We start from the raw sequence: 22,766 nt of genomic DNA on the forward strand, positions 1-22,766 counted from the left end.
CCGTTCCAGCGATCGGGCCGTTAATTTTCTAAGGCTCGAAATCATTGTTTACTGACCCTGCAATCACCACCCGACCTTTTCCCATGCTTTGGCCTCACTCGCACGCTATCGCGAATCACTTCCCGATATGTCACCCATCCTTCCACTACTCCAGCTCAAGCACGCTTAACTCCGAAGTTCTTTTAGGATGTGCTCCGGAAAAGGTAAGTCAACTTTGGTAACATAGGTAGCCAAATCAATTCTCTTAAATCTTTCCATATATCACAACTCGGGAGGTTACAAATAATACATTACTTTTATAATATCATAGAAATAACGGTAAGATTCTGTAAAGACAAGCACCATGCTTTCAAAGAAGTGGCGGTCCTCATCTTACATGAACAGCAAGAATAATTGACTAAGCTGTGTGATTATCATTTTCAAATAAATTTTGTCTCTCTCTTTTCGACTTATGTTTTTTTCAAGGATATTTTGTTATTCCACCGGCCATGAATCTCTAATGGTTTTTTTTTTTTTTTGTCACTGAATCTCTAATGATTTATAATATCTTTCTAGAGGGGAAAAAAAAGCACTAGTCAAATGATTCATGAATAAATTTAAGGCGGAAGAAAAAAGTCTAAGTACTAAAAAAAAAGTTACCTTGTTTAAAACATTTCCTTTTATATTAATTCAAAGCTAGCCTGTAGAGTTTATTTGTAAACTGATAACAGAGGAAAAGCCGCTCTCTTTCTCTCTCCCTCCTTCGTTCTCTTCCACTCTCTTCTCTTATATCCTCCATAGCTTTCTCTCTCTCTGATCCGAAGAAGCTCACCATTGTTTGGTTCCTTCCGCAAAAACCTTCAGGTAACACCAAAAGTCTACGAACAATAATTCTCTTAAATCTTAAAATTCTATTTCGTTTTGGATATTCCGACAATCTTACCGATGCGTTTCTGTTCTGTCTGTTTTCTTGATCTGTGGACTTATTTTATCTGAAACTCGAATTTTCATTACAAGAAGAATCCTGTTTTGTAACAGAGACTGTTGACTTTAGAGGTTAGATCTCTCGAGAGAGGAAAAAAATGAATCACGTACCATCTGATCAGAGCTTTTACATTGAGAGCGAGGAAGAAGACGATAGAAAAGATTACGAAGAAGAAGAAGATGATGATCAAAGCCATTCTTATTCCTCCGATGCTAATGATGATAATCAGACGCAGACTAAGCCAAGCTCATACACTACAGCTTGGCCACAGAGTTACAGGTTCTCTCTCTATCCCTTTATTTTCAATTATTTATGTTTTGACCACAAAGTTTTTGTTTTCTCAATTTGGTCCACGTATTGTTATTTTGTGTGTTCTTGGTAATGTTTGTAGGCAGTCGATTGATCTTTACAGTAGTGTACCGTCTCCCAACATCGGTTTTCTTGGGAATAACTCGGTGACGAGATTTGGAAGCTCTTTCTTGTCTTCTTCGTTGATAAGAAGACATACTCCTGAATCGTTACCCGCTGTTACAAAGCCTCTGCTCGAAGCAGATGAACAAGCACTACCGCCACCACCAAAACACAGACTTAGCTCTCATGGCTTGCTCTCTCCTGCTCCTTCGAGGAGAGGTTCTATGCGGAAGGACGAGAAAGTATCCATGGTCTCTCACGAGATTCCTATGTCACGCAACAGCTCATACGGACAAGCTGTTCTAAATGGTGAGTTTATTTTACCATAATGCTTATGTAGTTTAATAAGTCTAAAAGATGCTATGGCTCGATGATATATAGTAGTAACATGTGAGAGCAAATCATTATGAAAAGTTGCCAAACTTTTCTCTAGTGTTTGTTTGTCAGTATAAGAATCTAGGGTGTGTATTAGCATATAAAAGATTCGGATGCTTTTTTTTGTTATGTGTGTGTATGTGAAAACTTACAAAGATGCTTGGCTAGTTGATGATAGCACGTCGTAACATGTGAGAGCAAATCATTATGAAAAGTTGTCAAACTTTACTCTATTGTTTCATATTAAGAATCTAGGGTGTGTATTAGAATATGCTTTTTTTTGTTTAGATTCTTTCATGTTCTGATATGTGTGTACCGGCCTAAGACCGTCTTCTACGGTCTTGAAGAACTTTGTTTTTATAAAAACGTGAGAAAAAGTACAAAATAGCAATCAACTCTGTTGTCATATATCACATGGAAGCACATGCACACAACTGTTTAGAGCAAGCGCGTCTAAGTTCAAAGAACATGCTTGTTTATCATTTTTCTCTTAAATCAATTTATGATGATCGTCTTACTCTATAACATGTGGGGGAATATGCAGGATTGAACGTTCTGTGTGGAGTTGGAATACTTTCAACGCCCTATGCTGCCAAAGAAGGAGGATGGCTGGGACTAATGATACTGTTTATATATGGTTTGCTTTCTTTCTACACTGGAATACTCCTACGTTACTGCCTCGACAGTGAGTCTGACCTTGAGACCTATCCTGATATTGGCCAAGCCGCGTTTGGTACCACTGGGCGTATCTTTGTCTCGGTAAGGGGCTAATATTTTTCTTGTCAATTGCACATATGATTAAACTAAGTTTTGGATTGCCTTTTGGCGTTTGAACAAATGGAACAACTCAAAAGCTAAGGACAACAAGTAGATTAGTTAATCTCTCACTAATCATTCCATCATTGTTATCAGAAGTCAATAGTACAATCTTATGAACTTCTAAATGTTTCATTAAATATAGCAATAAAATATTACAACTATGTGCTAAGTAGACAACCCTACTCTCATTCGTAGTGAAAATTAAATCATAGTTAAGCAAAGGTTGAGATTATTAGATAGCTTACCACCATTAGTGGAATCTGATGACATTTATTTTCATTTTATTTTAATTATTTTCTTCTTTTTTTTTATGTATTGCAGATAGTACTCTACTTGGAGCTATACGTAAGTACTTTTCCATTCATCCAGTAAATGACTTTAGTTTAACTTTATTAACTCTTTTGTCAAGAAAAAGTACATAATAAAAGATAATCCAAGTGGTGTTAAAAAAACACAACACAAAAAACACATGGCCCCATGTCGTGAAACAAATTAGCATAGGCCCCCATAGATTCTCACATTAGTTCATTCTAGATTTGATGATACCTCTTTTTACTTTTCTCTTTGTTTCTCTTTGTTCCTTTTTCAAGTTGCTTTTCACGTCACTAAAGCAGCAAAGATATGGTTGACAAAAAAAAAAAAGGTTGACAAAAAAAAAAGCAGCAAAGATATACTTATTTTTAGATTGAATGGTCCCTAAAAGCTTATTAAAGGCTACTACTACTAGTGAAATGAATTTTCTGACAGTTTAGTTTAGATGTAACTTGTTGAGACACCTTCTCAATACTAGGTTCTTTGTTTCTTAATCTTTTGTTGCACCATGAATGTATATTTTTGTGCAGGCGTGCTGTGTTGAATATATAATATTGGAGAGTGATAATCTCTCTTCATTATTTCCAAATGCTGCCTTCGGTATTGGAGGATTTGAGTTAGATGCACGCCATCTATTTGCAATACTAACCACTCTCGCTGTTCTCCCCACCGTCTGGCTCAGAGATCTCAGTGTACTGAGTTATATCTCAGGTGTAGTTTTGTTTTCTTTTCCTCTAACTTAAGATATACTTAAAACATAAGTCTAGAAATGTTCCTAACATTGACTATTTTTGTTAAATTTTGTCAGCTGGAGGGGTGATTGCATCGGTGCTAGTGGTTTTGTGTTTGTTTTGGATTGGTTTGGTAGATGAAGTTGGAATCCACAGCAAAGGAACTACACTAAACTTGTCAACTTTACCTGTAGCTATAGGGCTATATGGTTACTGCTACTCAGGACATGCTGTTTTCCCCAATATTTATACTTCTATGGCAAAACCAACTCAATACCCTGCTGTTCTCTTGACATGGTAAGCTTATGATACATTCTTCATCAATTTCCTTAACATCTCTAAGACTATGTCCTGCTCAATCCATTGTTTATTACATATGAAAGCATTTTGATACCACAATTATTTGATAATGTTTTTGCAGCTTTGGTATTTGTACTCTGATGTATGCCGGTGTAGCTGTTATGGGCTATACGATGTTTGGAGAAGCAACAGAATCACAGTTTACTCTCAACTTGCCCCAAGATTTGGTTGCAACTAAGATTGCTGTGTGGACTACTGTAAGTAGATCAAACATTTTCATTACACAACTTATTGCATGTTGGTTATGATCAGACAGAAACTAAAACCGGTTTGTTTTATCTATTTTCTCAGGTGGTGAATCCATTTACCAAATATCCTTTCCAATAAAAATACTCAGAAATTATTTTTCTTTTACTGTTTAACTTCCATAAATCTATCTTTGTTTCTCCTTAACAAAAGAAAGCACATATGCTTTGACCATATCTCCAGTAGCACTGAGTCTTGAGGAATTGATACCAGAAAGACATAACAAGTCACATTGGTACGCCATTGCCATTAGAACCGCGTTGGTCTTCTCTACTCTGCTTGTCGGTCTTTCAATTCCCTTCTTTGGTAAGATCCGTGATGTAAAGCTCATTTTCTTCAGAATCATACTTTTTGCTATTAGTAAACAATAAAAAATCTTGCAGGTCTTGTCATGTCATTGATTGGATCATTGTTGACAATGCTCGTCGTAAGATATCTTTTCCTTCTCTACAATAATAACCTGACACTATTTTTTTAGATATGTTAGTTCATAGTTTGTTTTGTGCAGACGCTAATACTTCCCCCAGTTTGTTTCCTGAGCATCGTACGGGGAAAAGTGACCTCGACACAGGTAATGGTTATTAGCAATTCTGTTTCTATACTCAGTGTAACATAAAAACATTGTTGTAAACTTCATTGACAAATGGATTTGGTTTTGTTTCTGTAGATGCTGCTGTGTGTTTTAATCATCGTGGTAGGAGCAATATCTTCCGTAATTGGCTCATATTCAGCTCTCTCCAAGATCATTCAGAAACTGAGCAGTTGAACATGAATATATTTTTCTTTTTATACAAATCTTATACCCATTTTGTTATCATAGAGCAAACTCATTCTTGCATTCACGGTTTTTTTATTGTAATATTTTGAGTGATGATGATCTGCATCTTTAAGACTGGTTTGAAACAAATCCATTAATGATGTTTTTGATTAATAAAGATTCTGCCTTAGCAATGAAAATCCAAATCTCTCTCTACAATCCTTTCTTTCAAAAACCTGTAACTACTTCCTCTACTCTTGAGAATCAACTCTGAATTCTTCTTTAACACTGTCTTGGTCTTATTCTTCATAGACAAGTAAAAGATTTGTGAATGTCTCTCAAAGGCCTTGTGAACCTTCTGAGGCAATATAAAATGTTCAACCTTGACTCTCAATCTACAACCTTTTGATGGGAAAAAGGAAACTCAATAGTTGAATGGTCTACTCCTCCTCCTCCTCTCTTATTCATTGCATTCTTCTGCAACACAGACAACCTTTTCTCCAGTACAGTTTACAGCTAAACCCTTTACTCCACTAATTTGAAAAAAAGAATCAATATTCATCTCTTAAAACTGAAGGTAATCATCAGGAGAATGTGTTCTATGTTGTCAAAGTAAACATCTTTTTTTCCATTTCATGTAAACATCAACATAAGAACGTCTCTGTGTCCAAGAGGAAGCTAGGGTTTTAAGGGTTGGGGCACGGCGGCGAACGAAGAGCAACGTGTGGAAGAAGATATCTAAACCCCTAATTTAAAGCTTGTTAATATTTTATAATAATGACAATAATATTTTCATAACACAAACACAAACGCTGAGTTGTTGTTTGTTTGGTTTGTTTATGTTCTGTCTCAAAAATCAAAGAGAAGTGACAAGTTTAGGAGACCAAGTAGGCAGATTAGGACAACCATTTACCCCAGTTACAAGTTCAACAAATCTTCTCTTAACTTTCTCTCTCCTTGACGCCTCAAACGCATCTTTAGGCGTCAAGCTCTTCACCAACAGCAGAGCGGGAGAAACCTCTTCTGAACTCTCCACAATCCTTTCCAACATCTCTGAGACCTCACTCATCGTTGGCCTTGCCTTTGCTTTCACCATCAAACACCTGTTGGCAACAGCAGCCAGCTTCAAAGCCGACTTGAGGTAGTAGTTTCCTTCAAGTCTTGGGTCAATGATCATCTTGAACTTCTTGATATCAGTCAAGTGAGGTCTTATCCACTCCAAGATGTTCTGCTCGTTTCTTGGGCGGTTCCTATCGAAGGGACGTCTCCCTGTGATGAGCTCGTACAGAAAGATCCCGTAGCTCCACACGTCGCTTTTGGCCGTGAGGTGTCCTGTTTGGATGTACTCAGGTGCTGCATAACCAATGGTTCCTACAACCTGGTGGATTAATAGTTTCTTTAGAACAAATGCGAATCAAACACGAAAAAGCAAGAACACTATTGAAACAAATACTTGTTTTAGAATTTGTATATTAATTATGTGAATAAATAATGTATAATCTTATAAAATCGTATTTATACATTCTCAAAACTCGATATCTATTTTTCCTAAATTTTTTATCTAATAATGACGGTTCTTTTAATCGTATAAGGTATACTGTTACTCTAGAATCAATACAGTTTGCGTATGATGGTGGTTTCGTTTGAAGATAAGAAAACAAACACTTAGTGAGGCTTTCCTTACCGCAGTGGAGACATGAGTGACTCCCTTTGAAGGACCCATACGAGCCAGTCCAAAGTCAGATAGCTTTGCGTTCCAGTTTTCATCAAGAAGAATATTGGAAGATTTGAAGTCCCTAAAGATGATCTGCTTGAATATACATTTCAAGAACATATAAAAGAATTGTTTAAAGTTATTAATATGTGATCATGGCATGGGGAAAGAGACCTGAAACTCCATGCCTTGATGAAGATAAGCGAGTCCTCGAGCAGTGTCTTGAGCAATCTTCATTCTTGTGGACCAAGGAAGAGGAGTGACTATAAAACGATTTGATAAATGGTCTTGAACGCTCCTGTTTGGTACGTATTCATAAACAAGTAGCCGTTGGATCCCTCTCTCATCATCCTCAGCGCAGTAACCTATCAGCTTCACCAGATTTGGATGCTCCACGACTCCCAACACGTTTACTTCTGTCACCCATTCTTTATGCCCCTATCAATACATGTAAGGCTATGTTGTTAGAGATTAAATATTCTGCAAGTTAGAACAGAAGTCTAGAGCTATTATATATAGGTTATGGACACAGCCGGATGAAACATTCGCCTTGCTCATAAAATTTTAAAGAACTATTATATATAGGTTGCATGTATTTAAATTGTCGATTTTTACATATTAAAATTAACTTTAAAATATTTATATCTGATTAATATCAGTCCGGCCTTTATAGAACCAAATCAAAACATATTTGAAATGTTCAAACCAAAATAAAGCAAGAAGGAAAAAGTAAGAAAGAAAGAGAGAGAGGAGCTTTGCTTGCCTGAAGACCTCTTCTACTGAGTTGTTTAACAGCTATATCAATCTTCTTACGAGAATCTTGAGGGTTCTGGATCACGCCACGAAACACACCACCGAAGCCACCTTCGCCGATCATCAAGGACCGGCTGAAGTTCTTGGTAGCGGTTTTGAGGTCATCGAGGGCAAAGACTTTGAGATTGTTACTGTGTGTCTCGGAAAGGACGTGCAAGGAAGAAGTGATGGAAGTTGTAGTACTTGTACTTGAGTTAAACTCAGACCCTGATCCTTGCAATGAATCAGACTTTCTCGTCTTAGCTGCTCCATCTTGAGGTTTATCTTTGCTGAAGTAGAAACATTTCATTGCCTTTGATGAAACCAAACTCCTCACTGTAAAGAAAAATACCCCCAAGGAAAGACGCACGATCAGAGATGATTTAATTACAAAGACAAATGTGAATCAAGCAAGTCAGATTCCATTTCTCAGCACACAATGTCTTGGCATTTCTTGGAATACACAATATATTTAAGAAAAAATAGAAATATGGTAATAGTGTTGAGTTGAGAAATAAACCTGGTGTAGAGTTATTCATGTTGTGTTGAGGTTGCTCAATTTCATTACTAAGAGAGAAAGAGATTTAAAGTAGCTTTTGGAGAGAGAGAGGAAGAAGAAGAAGACGAGCTCAGCATGAACTAATGAGGAAGTCAAATAGGCATGGCAGCTGGATTTTGCCGCTTACCAACCCAGAGACGTTTTTATTTATTCTTTTCTTAATCTTGTTTTCAGCCTCTTCCTTGCTTACTGTTTAATAGACTAATCCAAGAACACGTTATTCCCTTTCATTTCTTTAATACATTTTTTTTGCTATTTTACTCACCGGCTTATCTGTGGCCGGAGCCGTTAAGGTTAAGGGGTTTAAATGAGAGATTAATGAAAATTTTCAGTTACTTTCTTCTTACTTCAAACAAGCTATATTCTGTAACATACGAATTGTAAGAAACGCTTCGCCTCAGGGGACATGGCCATGCGTTATAGTCTTGATACCACATACAAAAATGATATTGTCGACAAGTTATTTACTACTTGCACAAACAAAAATTTGTTTGACAAGTTCTAAACTACAAGTCTACAAGTCACACACGCACTCTACCATATCCGGATGACATCATTAGTATAAATAATTTTAGTCAATCCTAACTAAAAATGTTTTACCTTATTCATTAAATGTTGTTGAAATAGGTGGTCCTTCATGAGGTGAGTAAAAGCGTTGGATGTCAAGAACTTTGGGGGTGAGAAGTTGGATTAGTACTAGAGAAGAGACATACATTTAGTTAAAAGTTTTCTTTCAACTAATGTAAGTAAAGAGTAAGTGTCAGTCATCTAATTGAGAATCATACACCTACAACCATGAAGAGACGCACCAACTTTAAGAGCAAACCCACACACACACACCTATACATCTTGCACCATCACAAAATTTTCCTTCCTTACTACTCTATTACTCTTGACCACCTTACAATTTTGTCTTACCTTGCAGGAATTGAACTTCCAAGGCAAACAGTCTCATCCTTGTTAGGATAACAATGTGTCATTCTAGAAGATTCTCATATCTTAGATAACTACTAGTATATCTAAGATCCCTGTAACAATGCTCTGTATAAATAGAAATACCAATGTGATCAATAAAATCGACAAATTAAAATACAAACTCTATAGTTAAAAAATAATGAAATCTAATATGACTTCAGGACCAACAAGAAACCCGACAGGACAAAACTGCTTGCTAGAACAGCCAGAAAAATATAGTGAAACCAAACCCACACAACAACTATTCCAATTCTCTTTTCATACAGACAAGAGTTGAATCCCAAAAACATTTATTTACCTTTTTTTTCTTCTTTGCAATCCGACCCAATTGGATTCCACTGAACCGAGTTAGATTTCAACCAGATAACCGGTTGATTTCGGTCCGGTTCGGTTCAGAACAAGATTGATTGCTTGTTTCAAATTGAAGAGCGAGCGTGAAGGACCCCTTCTTTCATCGTTGCTCTCCGAAGAAAAAGCTCTCACTAGTCTAAACCCACAAGCTCTCTCAAATGGATGTTCCAAAGGATCAGATCGCGACTCTAATGGAGCACGGCCTCTACGATTCCGCCGAAATGCTCGTAAGCTTTTAACCCATTTCGATTATCTTCTCTAAATCCCTAGCTTTCATCTCATGAAAAAATCTCTAAATTCTCAGGGCTGCTTCCTCGTTTCGTCTTCTACTGTTAGCGCCGAAGCTAGCCCTCATCTCAAGGCGGAGACTTTGGTTAATCTCCGAAATTAGTAGGCTCCATATCGTTCATTACTGATTGAAAGTTTGATTCTTTATGTGTTTGTGCTTTTCAGATTCTACTTGGCGATGCTCTGTTTCATCGGAGGGAGTACCGGAGAGCTATTGTAAGATCTTCTTTGATCTTTTTATGTTTCAGTAGTTATGTAAAGTTACGAACTTTGTGTGTTTTTTTTGGTCAGCATACGTACAAGCAAGCGTTGCATCATTGTGCAAGGGTTCCGAAGCAAAGCTCCGGTATTTCTAGGAGTTCGTTGTCTTTGTCTACTAGATCTTCTGTGAATGCTTCTAGCGTCTCTTCTATTAATGAGAATGAGGTAAGTTAGCAGTTCTTGATCCTCTTGGTCTTTTGGAGATTTTAGATAATGGTTTGAGGAGCTCATGTGTGTTTATCTTTTCTATTAGGTGAGGTTCAAGATTGCTTCATCTCACTTTGCTCTTAGTGAAACCAAAGCTGCCATCGCTGAGGTATGTCTTCTTTATTAGTATCCTGAATCTAAGATGAATTGCGTTGCATTAGCCTCCTCTCGTCACCCATTAATGAAAAATTCATATTACAAAACAAGTAAAACTAAACCATTCTTTGATTCCAACACTTTTTGTAGGTATTTAGGGATGATAAGCAATGTTGTGTGCTTAGTTATAACCTATTTTCTTTTTTGTTTCTTTGCTAGATGGAGTCTGTCAAGACAAGGAGCTTGGAGATGAATGTATTGATGGCAAAGCTTCATCGAAATTCTGGATATAACCGTGGCGCTATTGCTTTTTATAAAGAGTGTTTAAGGTCTCTTTCTCATTTTCTTTCCCAACATTTCCTAACACTAGAAACACTGTCATAAATACTAATTCAACACATTTTGCGTCTTTATATGTATGCAAACTTAAATCTTGAATCTCTGCAGGCAATGTCCTTATGTGCTAGAAGCCATCATAGGATTAGCTGAACTTGGAGCCACGGCAAAGGATATCATATCAGCTTTTACTCAGGTGTTGTCCCTATCCACGAGTTTTTTACGAGTTGCGTTTATTTTGACCATCACTTTCGACTTATTTTGCGTTTACCTTAAAATCCATACTACTAAGTAATTTGTTATGTCGTTGGTCATTTCAGACTTCGAGTAGAAGTACAAAGGTTTCGCTCGATCAGATTGATCCTACCCGTTGGTTGCAGGTAAGATTACCCTTTTAACAGTATTTACAAAATCGTATCCTGTTTGAAACAAAACTCATAAATCATGTATCCAAGCTGGTTATTGTGACTTGTGAGTGAGTTAGTGTCTTATAATCTGTTATGCTCTCCGGAGTACGACTCTATATGTAATGCCTCCAAAGAGTTTTGTCACCATCTTGTACATAGGGAAAAGCTGATCAATGTTTATGAGTATAATCATCTTGATAGCATTTGCTTGTATAAACTAGTGCTTTTATGTTCTTGTGTTAGCATCAGCTCGACTATTCAACGAGCAACGTAAAATATTTTGCATACATTTTCTTGGATGGCTGTTTCTTTGGTTTCGTCTTGTATCTTATCTGCCAATAAATTTATTTTCTTTTCCTTAACTTTTTCGGTAATTTTCTTCGTTTTTACAGCGATATGTCGAGGCCCAGTGTTGTGTTGCTTCACATGCGTACAAAGGTAGCTCTCTACTTCCTTTTGGAATGCACATGTCTACAGCTCATGAGATATAGCTTCTGAATCTTTGTCTCTAAGCCTGTAGATTTTATTTCTTACATATAATTTTGCGGCATGCTGCAATGATTAATCGGATAGTGTGCAATGTTATTGTGTTTCCTCAGGGGCCCTGGAACTTTTTGCTGAACTCTTACAACGGTTTCCAAATAACGTACACTTGTTGACTGAGACAGCAAAGGTTAGAGCTGACTGATGTTTTCCCTAAAGCTGATTAACATAATTTTGTTACTTGATGATCTCTTCCATCATCTATTTCATTTGCATAGGTAGAAGCCATTATTGGGAAAAATGATGAGGCCATAATGAGATTTGAGAAGGTAGTCAATATTTTGATATCAACTTCTTTAAATCTAAGGAATGTGCATGATAACATAGAACGCTTTTGTAGGTTCGATCAATTGATCCTTACACGCTTACCTGTATGGATGAGTATGCTATGCTGCTACAGATGAAGTGCGACTATTCCAGGCTAAACAAGCTCGTCCACGATTTGTTAAGTATTGATCATACAAGAGCAGAAGTATTTGTAGCTTTGTCTGTACTATGGGAAAGGAAAGATCCAAGGACGGCATTGTCTTATGCTGAGAAGGTTAGCTTGCTGCAACTAAATTTTTTTGTGTCAAATCTGTGTGATATTCTGATGAGATTCATTATGCAATCAGAGTATCAGGGTAGATGAGAGGCACATACCCGGCTACATAGTGAAGGTACATTTGTTTAAAGAGGGATTTTTTTTTTTTAAATTATTTTGTAAAAACGTTTTGTGTGTATATCCACTATCTTATTCTATGTTACAGGGAAACTTCCTTTTACTAGCAAAAAGACCAGAAGCTGCAGCGATTGCCTTCAGGGCTGCCCAGAATTTGAGGTCTGATCTTCGTTCATATCAAGGTCTGGTTAACAAGTGACAAAAAACCTGATATTCACTTCCATTGTTGTACTGTTTTGGTGGTATTAATCTTTAACAAGCTTGAAATATTGAGGTCATTTCAGGCTTAGTACATTCTTATCTGGCATTTGGCAAGACCAAAGAAGCATTGTATACCGCTAGAGAAGCAATGAATGCAATGCCTCAGTCCGCAAAGGCTCTGAAATTAGTTGGTGATGTTCATGCTAATACATCAAGTGGCAGGGAAAAGGTAAAATATTTGTATTATGCTTTGATGGAGGTTATCATGGATAGAACAGACTAATGATATGCTTTTATAACAGGCGAAAAAGTTCTACGAGTCAGCTCTGAGGCTAGAACCTGGATACCTTGGAGCAGCCATAGCACTAGCTGACCTACATCTAATGGAAGGGAGGAATGGAGATGCTGTATCACTACTAGAACGGTATCTAAAAGACTGGGCTGATGAGTCTCTCCATGTCAAGCTAGCTCAAGTGTTTGCTGCAACGAATATGCTTCAAGATTCTTTATCACACTATCAAGCTGCATTAAGGTATATATATATATATATATATAAGATTCTAAACCAATATTGCGTAATTCCTTTTGTTTCTACTCGAGTAAAACTATAACGAGTGTTAATATACAGGATAAATCCACAGAATGAGGCAGCCAAAAAGGGACTAGATCGCCTGGAGAAACAGATGAAGGTTGGTCAACATTACATTGGCTAAATCCAGATTATCTATATGAAAATGATCTTTTTAGTGCGGTATAAACTTTGTGGGGGTTATTGAAATGCAGGGAATAGACCCAGATGCAGCGGATGAGAATGACGAGAACGATGTTGAAGATGTTGATGGAGACACTGAAGAAGCAGAGCTTATGTAAAGACATTCTCAGTATCCCCTTAGTCTTATGAAAGTGTAGTAGAACGCAGATGTCACAAGTTGACAATACAACTTCATTTCTCTATAATGTAATAGAAACAAAGTTTTCATTTTTGTGTTCATAACGGGACAAGACACTAAGGGTATAATGGTGACTGGGGAATGACGGGGAATAATGCATTCCCTAACGTTCCTATAAAAAATCATCATTCGCAAGGAATAATAATTCCTTTTCATTCCCTCTCGTTCTTGTTTTTGTAGAGAATTAAAGGATAAAATTATTTCTTGTTAAATTTGAGAAGGAACAACCATTCTTTTTCATTCCTGCTATTTTTTTCCGTATATTCTTTTTCTGTTTGTTCCTCTTGTTTCCCGAATGGTCACCGGTTAGACCCAAAGATCATTGTTGACTCTCTACAAGTATGTCTGACTCCAAGAACAAAAATTTTAAAATAATATTAGTAATCTATATAATATGTGTGACATGTGAACACCCCATTGGTTACAAACACATTCCAAGAGCAATCCATTCACAAACTCAATCTTCTTCCTCGAAAGCAAAGCTTGGTTCTTTCTTTGTGTTCTCTTGATGGGTTTCATCTCTTGCATCTCACTTCCGACCATCAGTTCGAGAATTCCATCGACCCTTTTCTCAAAGCAGTCGACTTTAGCTTCTCTGTACTCTTTAAATAAGTTTGCTTTGAGACGCGAGTATAAACTAAGTTTCTCGTTGTCACTATCAACAACGTCTTCGATGATTGTCACTCCTATTCACGCCTCTTCTTCTTCCTCCTCCACCATTGGTATTCTTACTCTCTTGCTTCTTCCATGTTCTGTTTTCGGCCTCTTTTTCTAGTTATAAGGATAAGAAAACCTTCCGTTGACTTTTTTGAATTCCATTTTAAATTTTTTTTTTTTTTTGGATGGTTAGTACACAACTTGTTGATTTCTGAGTAGAGTTAATTAATAGTAACTGGTAAACTAAGTTTTTGTTATTCTGTTTCTTCCAAGTAGTGACCGTTTTGTATGTTTTGTGTGCCCTTGTCTTGGGTTATGTTTGTTTGTCTGAAGGTGAGGCCAGTAAAATTAGTTAACAGTTATTACATGGATGAGAAGCTAAGAGTGTTTGGTATATTAAGATTTTTTTTTATTCTGTTTTTCCAAGTAGTGACCATGTTATATGTTTCTTGTGCCTTTGTCTTGGTTATGTTTTATTTGTGTGAAGGTGAGACCAGTGATGGCTTGAAGGTCCAGTCTCATGTGTCAATTGGGGCAAACGATTTGCTTATTGTTGGAGCAGGTGTTCTTGGACGCTTAGTTGCTGAAAAATGGCGAGAGGTATATACTTTCTGATCATTATGTTCTACACGGAATGTACCGTGCTGATTTTGATGGTTCAACATAGCTTATCAATATTGTTGTGTGTTCTGGATATTGAATAGTTCTTTTTCTTCACAATGTTTATGATAAGAAGAGTAGTCATGTTTTTTCTTTTAAATGTGGAAGTTAAGATTGGAGATTTATGTGTGTGTGGAGCAGGAACATCCAGATTGTCAAATCATTGGGCAGACAGTAACAATAAATCATCATAATGAGCTGGAGAAGTTGGGTATCAAACCAGCTCTTAAAGAAACTGAATTTGATGGCAAATTCTCCTATGTCATCTTTTGTGCTCCTCCTTCACAAAGTCCAGATTACGCCGCTGAGCTCAGGTAATTTTCACTTGTTTCAACAACTCAAAAGAGTCTATGAAGTGTGTTCCTAAACACCTTTCTTCTAATATGTGTCTGTGTTTGTACTTTACAAACGGATCAGGACGGCAGCATCAAAGTGGAATGGTGAAGGATCATTCTTGTTCACATCTAGTTCTGCACCTTTTGATTGCTTTGATAATGGAGAATGCAACGAGGTTTATCTGAATACATTTTAATATTTGAGATGACACTCTAATATTAATTTGTTTACTGGATTCCCCTTGACTGCAGGATTCTCCAGTAGTGCCACTAGGAAAGAGCCCAAGAACTGATGTGCTTTTGAGAGCTGAACAAGTCGTGTTGGAAAGTGGAGGGACTGTCCTCAGACTAGCAGGGCTTTACATATCCTTTTGAGCTCAATGAGCAAATAGTCAAAGGCTTTTTTCTCTTGTGGTCTCTAGTAGATTTGAGCATTATGTTTCTCCTGAACTTTTTAATACACAGAGACTAGAGGTGCGCATAATTACTGGTTGAATAAGGAGACAGTTGAGGCTCGTCCTGATCATATCCTAAATCTCATCCACTATGAGGTATATTTGTGGTTTTTGCTCATTCCTTTCTTTTGTACAAAGACCATGGCCTTGAGTAGGTGCTGTTGTGATCGGTCTGCATATATAATATAAGATCTTATCAGGTTGTGTAATGTGTTCATGAACAGGATGCAGCATCACTGGCAGTTGCCATCATGAAGAAGAAAGCTGGTGGTAGGATTTTCTTGGGCTGTGACAACCATCCTTTGTCAAGGCAAGAGGTGATGGACCTGATGGATCAAAGTGGAAAGTATGATAAGAAGTTCAAAGGCTTCACAAGTGAGTTTCTTTCAGTCATTGACACGTGTGTTTGTCTTGAAAAAGCCTTGAGTTTCATATAGAGTTTGATAACTTTTGATTTTTTCTAGGCACTAGTGGTCCTTTAGGGAAGAAGCTGAACAACTCAAGGACACGAGTTGAAATAGGATGGGAGCCTAATTATCCAAGCTTTGCTCAGTTTCTTGGAGTAACGAAGTAATGTTTTTAACTTTGATCAAGATGATGGAGTATGCAGAGAGAAGAGACCAAGAAAGCCACTGACGAAAGAATCCACAAATGTGAAGCATTTTTTGTTTTAAAGGTTTGGTTCAAACTCATATGTATACTCCGAGTGTTCAAACAGCTGATAAATATTTCAGAGTTCTTCATGGTACTTGTGTTTTGGTTACGTTAACCATGCATGGGTTTGCGTATTCAACAGGATCATCGTTAGGTTAATCACATATTCATGTATATTGATCACGTACTCGTTTAGTATTCTCCATGGCGCATCAGCGAAATTAAAGGCCAGGCTCATCTGATTAAAAGATAAGTGTTCTGATCTCAACCTATGACGATCAAATAATCATCTTGATTTTTCTTTTTAATCATCTGATCTGGTTTAGTTTTAAAATTATTTAAGCTCTTATTAGAAGATTAAATGCTTTAATTTCAGTGCAGATGTTAAAGCTTGTGTCTTGTTAAAAATAACTTTGAAATACTTGAATAGCCTTTTGTTAAAAATTTGGATCCTAAATGAAAGAAGTTGGTAAACTGGTTGTGATTAAAATTTATAACAAACGCAACAAAATTAAAAAGTGTTTCACATCACTTAAACAGAAATATAAAATTTAGCACAAGAAAATAGAAATATAAAATTAAATGGTATAAAATTAAATATAATTATGAGTTGAAATTATTTTTGATATCCCTAATAACCTTACTAGGATAACACCTGCGCCTTGCACAGAGTAAATTTATATGAAAATTATTTAAGAAATATCGTATGAAAAATAAAATTTATGTTATTGATCGAATTAATATTTTTGGTCCTTAAACAATTTTTTAAAATTTTTTTTGTTAACTACATAATTTGTTTACTCATGAACTGGTCCTATTTTTAAAAATATTTTAGGTCAAAAAATTATTTATCACATAAAAACCTAACATTTAGGCCGAAGAATCGTATGCCTACTAATTGGTTACAATGAAACTATGTTAGTTCAGTTTTCTATCATAATTTAGCAATTTAAAAGTTTAAATGGTTATGAGAAGTTTACGTTTACGTGTCAATCCTATCTATCTTCAATATTTTTCTCATTTTTATGTCATTTTGGTTATGTGTTCGATATAAATATTAATTTTTAATATATTATCATTTCTTTCTTTTATTTTGGTCTGAGATTTAGAAAATGTTTAAAATTCAAAATTATTAAAGAGATACATACTTAAGTTAAGATCTGCGCCTTGTGAAAAATAAATATTTTATATTTATTACTTATTTTATATTTTTGTGCATATTATGAAATAATAAAATAATAATTATATATTAAATAACTAAGAAATCAATTACTATTATGTAATAAACTGGCTTGCATATATAAATCAAATGATCGCTCTTGTATATTCGCAATCATTTTAGAATAAATAAATCAAAAAATTAATATTATCTATCGTATATGATATATAATTAAATTTAAACGATATGAAATATATTAACATAAACACCTATGAAAATAAAATTATTTTCTTATATGATTTTATTATCATTGTATCTAATTATAAAAAAAATTAAACATTGATCACAAAAGTTTATGTGAGACTTAGTTTTAGTAATTTATACTTATTTTGAAAAATTCAAAATACAACATATAAAAAAAATCTAAAATTTTAATATACGATTAAAATAATTGTGTAATTTATTTTAATAATAAAGAATTAAACAAAAATGATAAAAATATATATAGATTATTAGCAAATCTTCGTTATTTAAAATCATTAATTACTATATATATCATAATCACATTAGGTCATTTCGTAGGTTTTATTTAAAGAAATAATATATAATAAATTTCAATTTGATAAACGAATGGTCTATAATGGACATATTATATAATATAATATTTTTTAGCAATTTAATTTTAGACTAACAAAATTCTCAATTGATTTTCAAGTCACCACGTAAACAAATTAACATTCCAGTTACGTGACAACCTAGCACATCATTTTTTTTAATTAGTAACTACATGTTCTAAACTTTTTAAATGTTTCTCTATTAATATATAGGGGATGTTAAACCATTGATCATTAATTTTTTACATAATAATTTTAATATTTTTAGTAATTTTTTCGTTTTTAAAATTTTAAAATATAACTTATATGAAAAAATCTATATTTTAATTTTATAGCTAATCTGATTGTTTAATTTATTTTAATAATATAAAATTAAACTAAAACAATGGATGAGATATAAATTGTTATCAAATATTTATTATTAGAATCATTAGTTGTCATATATATATTAGTCATATTTTGTAATTCCATAGATTTTATTAAAAGAATGAAAAAAAATAGTAATTGTACACTTTAATTAATTTTATGATTAGTTTAATGAAAAATATAATATATATTTAATTGGACCAACATATTTTCTAAAGATTCTGAATTTCATTCTGCTGATGACACGTGTCTAAACTTAAAAGTTGTAATATTTCTCGATTAATATATAAGGGAATGCTAATAATGACTCTAGGATGGAGTTCACATTTTCATCGATTAGGCAGGTGAATCTGCCATCGAACCTACACCCTTTAACGATTGAAATTTGAAAATGATATTTCATAACAAAAAAAATTCACGTTAATTTTTAAAATACAAAAAATACTATTTAAGATTATGAACAAACCAATATTATGGATAAATTTGTTACGTCCAAACAAAACGAATCCAATTGAACCGACGAAGACGTCGAAATCGTAAGTCCCCTGCTGATCTCGTGATTTAGAAATCAAATAGTTACGTATCGTTTGGTAGAATCCTGATAAATGTGTCCACTACAACTTGATATGGTATGGACTGTATAGTAGGATAAATATTACTATTTTGTATTGCTGATAAATGTGTTCACAAGAAATAGTACAGTTGTTAGGTGTAGCCATTACAACGTGGTATGAACTGTAAATGTAATACGGTTGAGAACAAGTCGGGCACTTGGTATTACTGCCATCCATTAGTTAACAACATTTACAAATTTTCAATATTCAAAAGGTTGCATTTGTTAGCAGCTCTCTTTTTAGCCGTAGCCTAGGTGTTCAATTTATCAAAAGGTTTATTGAATCAACTATCGTTAGGTTGTCAAACCTCCTCTTAATCCACTCTCATTATTTCCCACTGTTGTCTCCTGGTTCTGATTAAAGTTATTTATTCTCTTAATTTTATTTTGACAATTTTGTAGAGGATGGGTTTACACTTCAACTAGTCAGCATAGTTTTGGTCATTGCCAATTTTTAAATGGTGACAATAATTACTTGGATTAGTCTTAAGCTACCTAAGTTTTGCTCATGTGAAAATGATTGAAAGCATAAATAATAATTTATGATGCTGGTCTTTAAATTTATAATGTTTGCACTAATAAATATTCGTAAAATATTTTGTCCACATGTGCGGGAGAAACATCTAGTTAAGTTGTAAGTCGAATTCGATTTCCAGAACTCAAACACATTAGCTTGCTCCAAGCTTTATATATCTATCGAAATCCTAAGGCTCTTAAAGGTAATTCACCTCTGTAGCATTAAATGCGCGTTCCTCCCAGGATTGATCGGATCAACCGATAGAGTTTATAAAAAAAAAGAAGAAAAAGGTAATTCATCAATTCAAACCAACACTCGAATCTACCTTGCAAAGGTTAGACTGTTCCTAAACATCTTTATATATAAAGTAGAGTTCATTCTCTCCTGGTGATGCCATGTCATCAATTGGGTAAAGGAGAGAGTGACACCTGTCCTTTTTTTTTAAGCTTTCGATGGTTTCAGATGGGCTCGAAGGCGAGAGAAATTTGTACTTGGGCTTGATACGCTTGAAGGCTGGCATGTTAGGTATCGTCTTCGTGACTGATGTTTGCGTCTATGACGATTCCTCTGGAGTCGTTTCTTTTTGGATTCATCTCCTAACATACGTTACCAGTTCCATTGAATGAGTCTTATCCCTCTTCCAAGCTCCACCTATAAAACAGTCAAGCCCTATCGCTTGAGAATCATTCGCAGGATTCGAAAAGTTTCTGTATTTCTCTCTAATTCGAGAGTTTCTTTGAGATTTTAAGTTTCTGGTGTTGTTGTTCGGAATTGTTATGTTGATGGATCTTACCGGTGCATTCAGGTCTTGATCCGGTGGGGTTGGGATGTTCCCAGAAGCAACATGGCTTGAATCGCTTCATCTCGGCGGTGGCGACGATGAGTTTCTGCAACTAACAAAGCTAACTCCCAAGAATGCCGGTGGTTTCAAGTCGTCGATTAAGCTTCCGCCTACACAAGCGGTGGATATATCAGTGATTCGTCGTCATCGTTTTCTCAAGAAGCGGCCGACGGTTTAGATGTTGGTGAGTGCTATGCGAGGATTTTGGATGGGTTTTGTTTTTGGTTTTTATTGGATGGCTTTTGTTAGATACGCATAGCATGCATAATCTTAGTAATTCATAGTTCTTCTTATGTTTCTTATATCACAGTGACTGGTGAGTGTCTGTGGAAGGATTTCACCATTTTTAAAGGCTTCAGAGAAAGTTTCAGTTGCTTCACATTAAACTAACTTTCTCAAGAACAATTAATCTCGAATAAGCTTTGTTTAGGAGTTCACCTCTGTTTCCAAACATGTGTGTTTCTGATTTCTATCAATCTGTCCCTATTTCAACGTGTTGCCAGTGGATGATCAGTCTCTAAGATAATAGAATTGTTATATACCCGCACGAGAGGTATGCTGAAACCAGAGGCTGTAAGAAAGACGAGATCGAGAAATGGTCCAAGAGGCTGAGAAGTACAAGTCTGAGGATGAGGAGCACAAGAAGGAGGTCAAAGCCAAGAATGCTCTTGAGAACTATGCGTACAACATGAGAAACACCATCCGTGATGACAAGATAGGTGAGAAGCTTCCTGCTGCAGACAAGAAGAAGATTGAGGATTGGGTTGAGGAAGCAACCCAAGGGCTTTGTGGTAACCAGTTGGCTGAAGCAGACGAGTTTGAAGACAAGATGAAAGAGCTGGAGAGTGTGTGCAACCCGATCATAGCAAAGATGTATCAAGGAGCTGGTGGTGAAGCAGGTGGTCCTACTGATGATGAAGCTCCTCCTCCTGCTGGCCCCAAGATTGAAGAAGTCGACTGGTTCTTTTGGAATTGTTTTCCCTTAATGTCTGGAACGTCTCAATACTAATGTTGTTTAGTTTTGTGTTTTGCTTTTTTTTTTTATAGTTACGTACTCTTATCATATGTGGAATTTGTTGCGAATTGAGTTGGGAGTTTCGAAGTTCAATCGGAGAAATTTTTGTTTAATTGGTCTCTCTCTCTGTTTCTGTGGCTCCAATGGCTTAATCTCTTTGAGTGTCATCTCCTTTCTTTCTCTTCAATCTTTTGAAGTCGAGCTTCATATTGCATCACATTTCATATATGGAGCCTCCAAATATTTTTTTTCCTTGAACTTTTAAGCCACAAAATTGTTGGTTTATTATGCATATGGATTTCTCCGATGTCTTGACAATAGTGTTTGTTATAACTTACAAACAGACGCCGAACCAAATAGTTCTATCAACTTCCATCACCGTATCAAAAGATATGCTTTTACGGTGGAGTTAAAAAAAATATTACAAGCTCACATTTACAAAAAACTAAGCTATCCCATAATTTCTCACCGAACAGAAGTAACGATCACTATTTTGATCTATATGGATTATGGACATATTCACTATCACGATTTTTAACGGAGACATTCATTATCACGATTTTTAATTTATTTTGAGATGGTTATTTTTATTAACCAAAAGTGAAGATGCATCACCAAAAGTGAACGATAGATAATGAATCTGTAAGAAAGTGAAGGCCAAGGTTTAGGAAGCAAGTAGTGAGAAAGAAAGAGAAGTGTACGTAGCTTAGTGGATGCCAGACTGATAAAACTTTAGAGTACACACCAAGGAACATGCCTATGGAGCATTCAGCGAGGTACATATCATACTTTCTGAGACAAAAAGGTAAGAACATTACAAACAAAGAACTGGTTTTAGGTGTGAGAGAGCTTCTTGAGTATGATGAATGTTATGCTCAGCAACTTGGGCTGTATTGAACCGATAGTAATGCGGATGCTCATACGCTAAAATGAATTCAGATTTTAGCTACTTTAAAGTATTCTGGAGTTTGTGGTTGAATCAGTTTGTTCGCTTTGTTTTCATTTGAAATAAATAAACCGAACCAGTTTAACACGAAACAGTTTGTTTTGTTCGTATTCGATTATATGTTCGCTTTAATTTGAAATGTATTTTCTTAACAAATTAGATGGTACAATCAATGAAGTTCTTGCTTTAGCCGATAATGTTTGGAAATAAAAAAATTTAACCGATAACGTGGAAGTTCATTATATCGACTCAAAATAATGAAAAATAAATAATATATATATATATATATATAGTAAATATCTATAAATTAATACTCGACAAATGAATAAACACAAAATTAATAAATTTTACTGGTCTTAAATTAGACATATGTAAAATCTAACTTAATTCAATAAAATAATAATAATAAAATTTAGAATTTTTATATAAATATATGATATTTTAAAAATAAAAATAATCATCTTTAATTGTTTTTTATTTCAATATTTTGAAGTTTCCATTGAATTACTGATAAAAGACAATTACATTCTATCATCAAATTCAACGCACAATTTATATATCTAATAATTTAATTAAATAGATAAAATTATCGTAAACAATTTTTTCCTTCCTTTTAAA

General features: G+C 35.1%; 5 protein-coding genes across 6 annotated transcripts; 4 read left to right on the forward strand and 1 right to left on the reverse strand.

Moving 5' to 3' along the window:
• The first annotated feature begins 588 nt into the window (after positions 1 to 588).
• LOC125575013 (amino acid transporter AVT1C-like) lies at positions 589 to 5,175 on the forward strand. Of its 2 annotated transcripts, none has more exons than XM_048753459.1 (13): positions 589 to 843; positions 1,018 to 1,243; positions 1,356 to 1,684; positions 2,295 to 2,509; positions 2,891 to 2,914; positions 3,412 to 3,592; positions 3,690 to 3,909; positions 4,034 to 4,169; positions 4,264 to 4,283; positions 4,379 to 4,524; positions 4,602 to 4,645; positions 4,727 to 4,789; positions 4,886 to 5,175. In XM_048753459.1, the coding sequence occupies exons 2-13, from the start codon at positions 1,062 to 1,064 to the stop codon at positions 4,982 to 4,984; spliced, it is 1,659 nt and encodes a 552-aa protein (XP_048609416.1). In that variant the 5' UTR covers positions 589 to 843; positions 1,018 to 1,061; the 3' UTR covers positions 4,985 to 5,175. The 2 variants fall into 2 exon arrangements, with proteins under 2 accessions (XP_048609416.1, XP_048609417.1); XM_048753460.1 differs by having other exon boundaries at positions 683 to 843; positions 1,000 to 1,243.
• Positions 4,601 to 8,548, reverse strand: LOC125585075 (serine/threonine-protein kinase PCRK1-like). The gene is made up of 5 exons (XM_048753461.1): positions 8,002 to 8,548; positions 7,453 to 7,817; positions 6,864 to 7,127; positions 6,660 to 6,782; positions 4,601 to 6,353 (listed from the first exon to the last, which is right to left on the reverse strand). Exons 1-5 carry the CDS (start codon positions 8,018 to 8,020, stop codon positions 5,832 to 5,834), a joined length of 1,293 nt encoding a protein of 430 aa, XP_048609418.1. The 5' UTR covers positions 8,021 to 8,548; the 3' UTR covers positions 4,601 to 5,831.
• Positions 8,549 to 9,440: 892 nt separating this feature from the next.
• LOC106450984 (anaphase-promoting complex subunit 7) lies at positions 9,441 to 13,475 on the forward strand. Its single transcript, XM_013892824.3, has 18 exons — positions 9,441 to 9,593; positions 9,671 to 9,739; positions 9,820 to 9,870; positions 9,946 to 10,080; positions 10,169 to 10,231; positions 10,438 to 10,547; positions 10,666 to 10,750; positions 10,875 to 10,934; positions 11,354 to 11,399; positions 11,561 to 11,634; positions 11,723 to 11,773; positions 11,845 to 12,045; positions 12,119 to 12,163; positions 12,254 to 12,347; positions 12,450 to 12,595; positions 12,669 to 12,898; positions 12,995 to 13,055; positions 13,150 to 13,475. The coding sequence occupies exons 1-18, from the start codon at positions 9,525 to 9,527 to the stop codon at positions 13,234 to 13,236; spliced, it is 1,677 nt and encodes a 558-aa protein (XP_013748278.2). The 5' UTR covers positions 9,441 to 9,524; the 3' UTR covers positions 13,237 to 13,475.
• LOC125585076 lies at positions 13,151 to 16,171 on the forward strand. The gene is made up of 9 exons (XM_048753462.1): positions 13,151 to 13,372; positions 13,630 to 14,038; positions 14,461 to 14,573; positions 14,775 to 14,947; positions 15,051 to 15,144; positions 15,221 to 15,331; positions 15,430 to 15,519; positions 15,648 to 15,798; positions 15,888 to 16,171. The coding sequence occupies exons 2-9, from the start codon at positions 13,825 to 13,827 to the stop codon at positions 15,995 to 15,997; spliced, it is 1,056 nt and encodes a 351-aa protein (XP_048609419.1). The 5' UTR covers positions 13,151 to 13,372; positions 13,630 to 13,824; the 3' UTR covers positions 15,998 to 16,171.
• Positions 16,172 to 18,363: 2,192 nt separating this feature from the next.
• On the forward strand, positions 18,364 to 22,766 carry LOC125585077 (heat shock 70 kDa protein 1-like). Its single transcript, XM_048753463.1, has one exon. The coding sequence runs from the start codon at positions 20,783 to 20,785 to the stop codon at positions 21,194 to 21,196; it is 414 nt and encodes a 137-aa protein (XP_048609420.1). The 5' UTR covers positions 18,364 to 20,782; the 3' UTR covers positions 21,197 to 22,766.

This window comes from Brassica napus, chromosome C4 (genome assembly GCF_020379485.1).
Source record: "Brassica napus cultivar Da-Ae chromosome C4, Da-Ae, whole genome shotgun sequence".
Lineage (NCBI taxonomy): Eukaryota > Viridiplantae > Streptophyta > Magnoliopsida > Brassicales > Brassicaceae > Brassica > Brassica napus.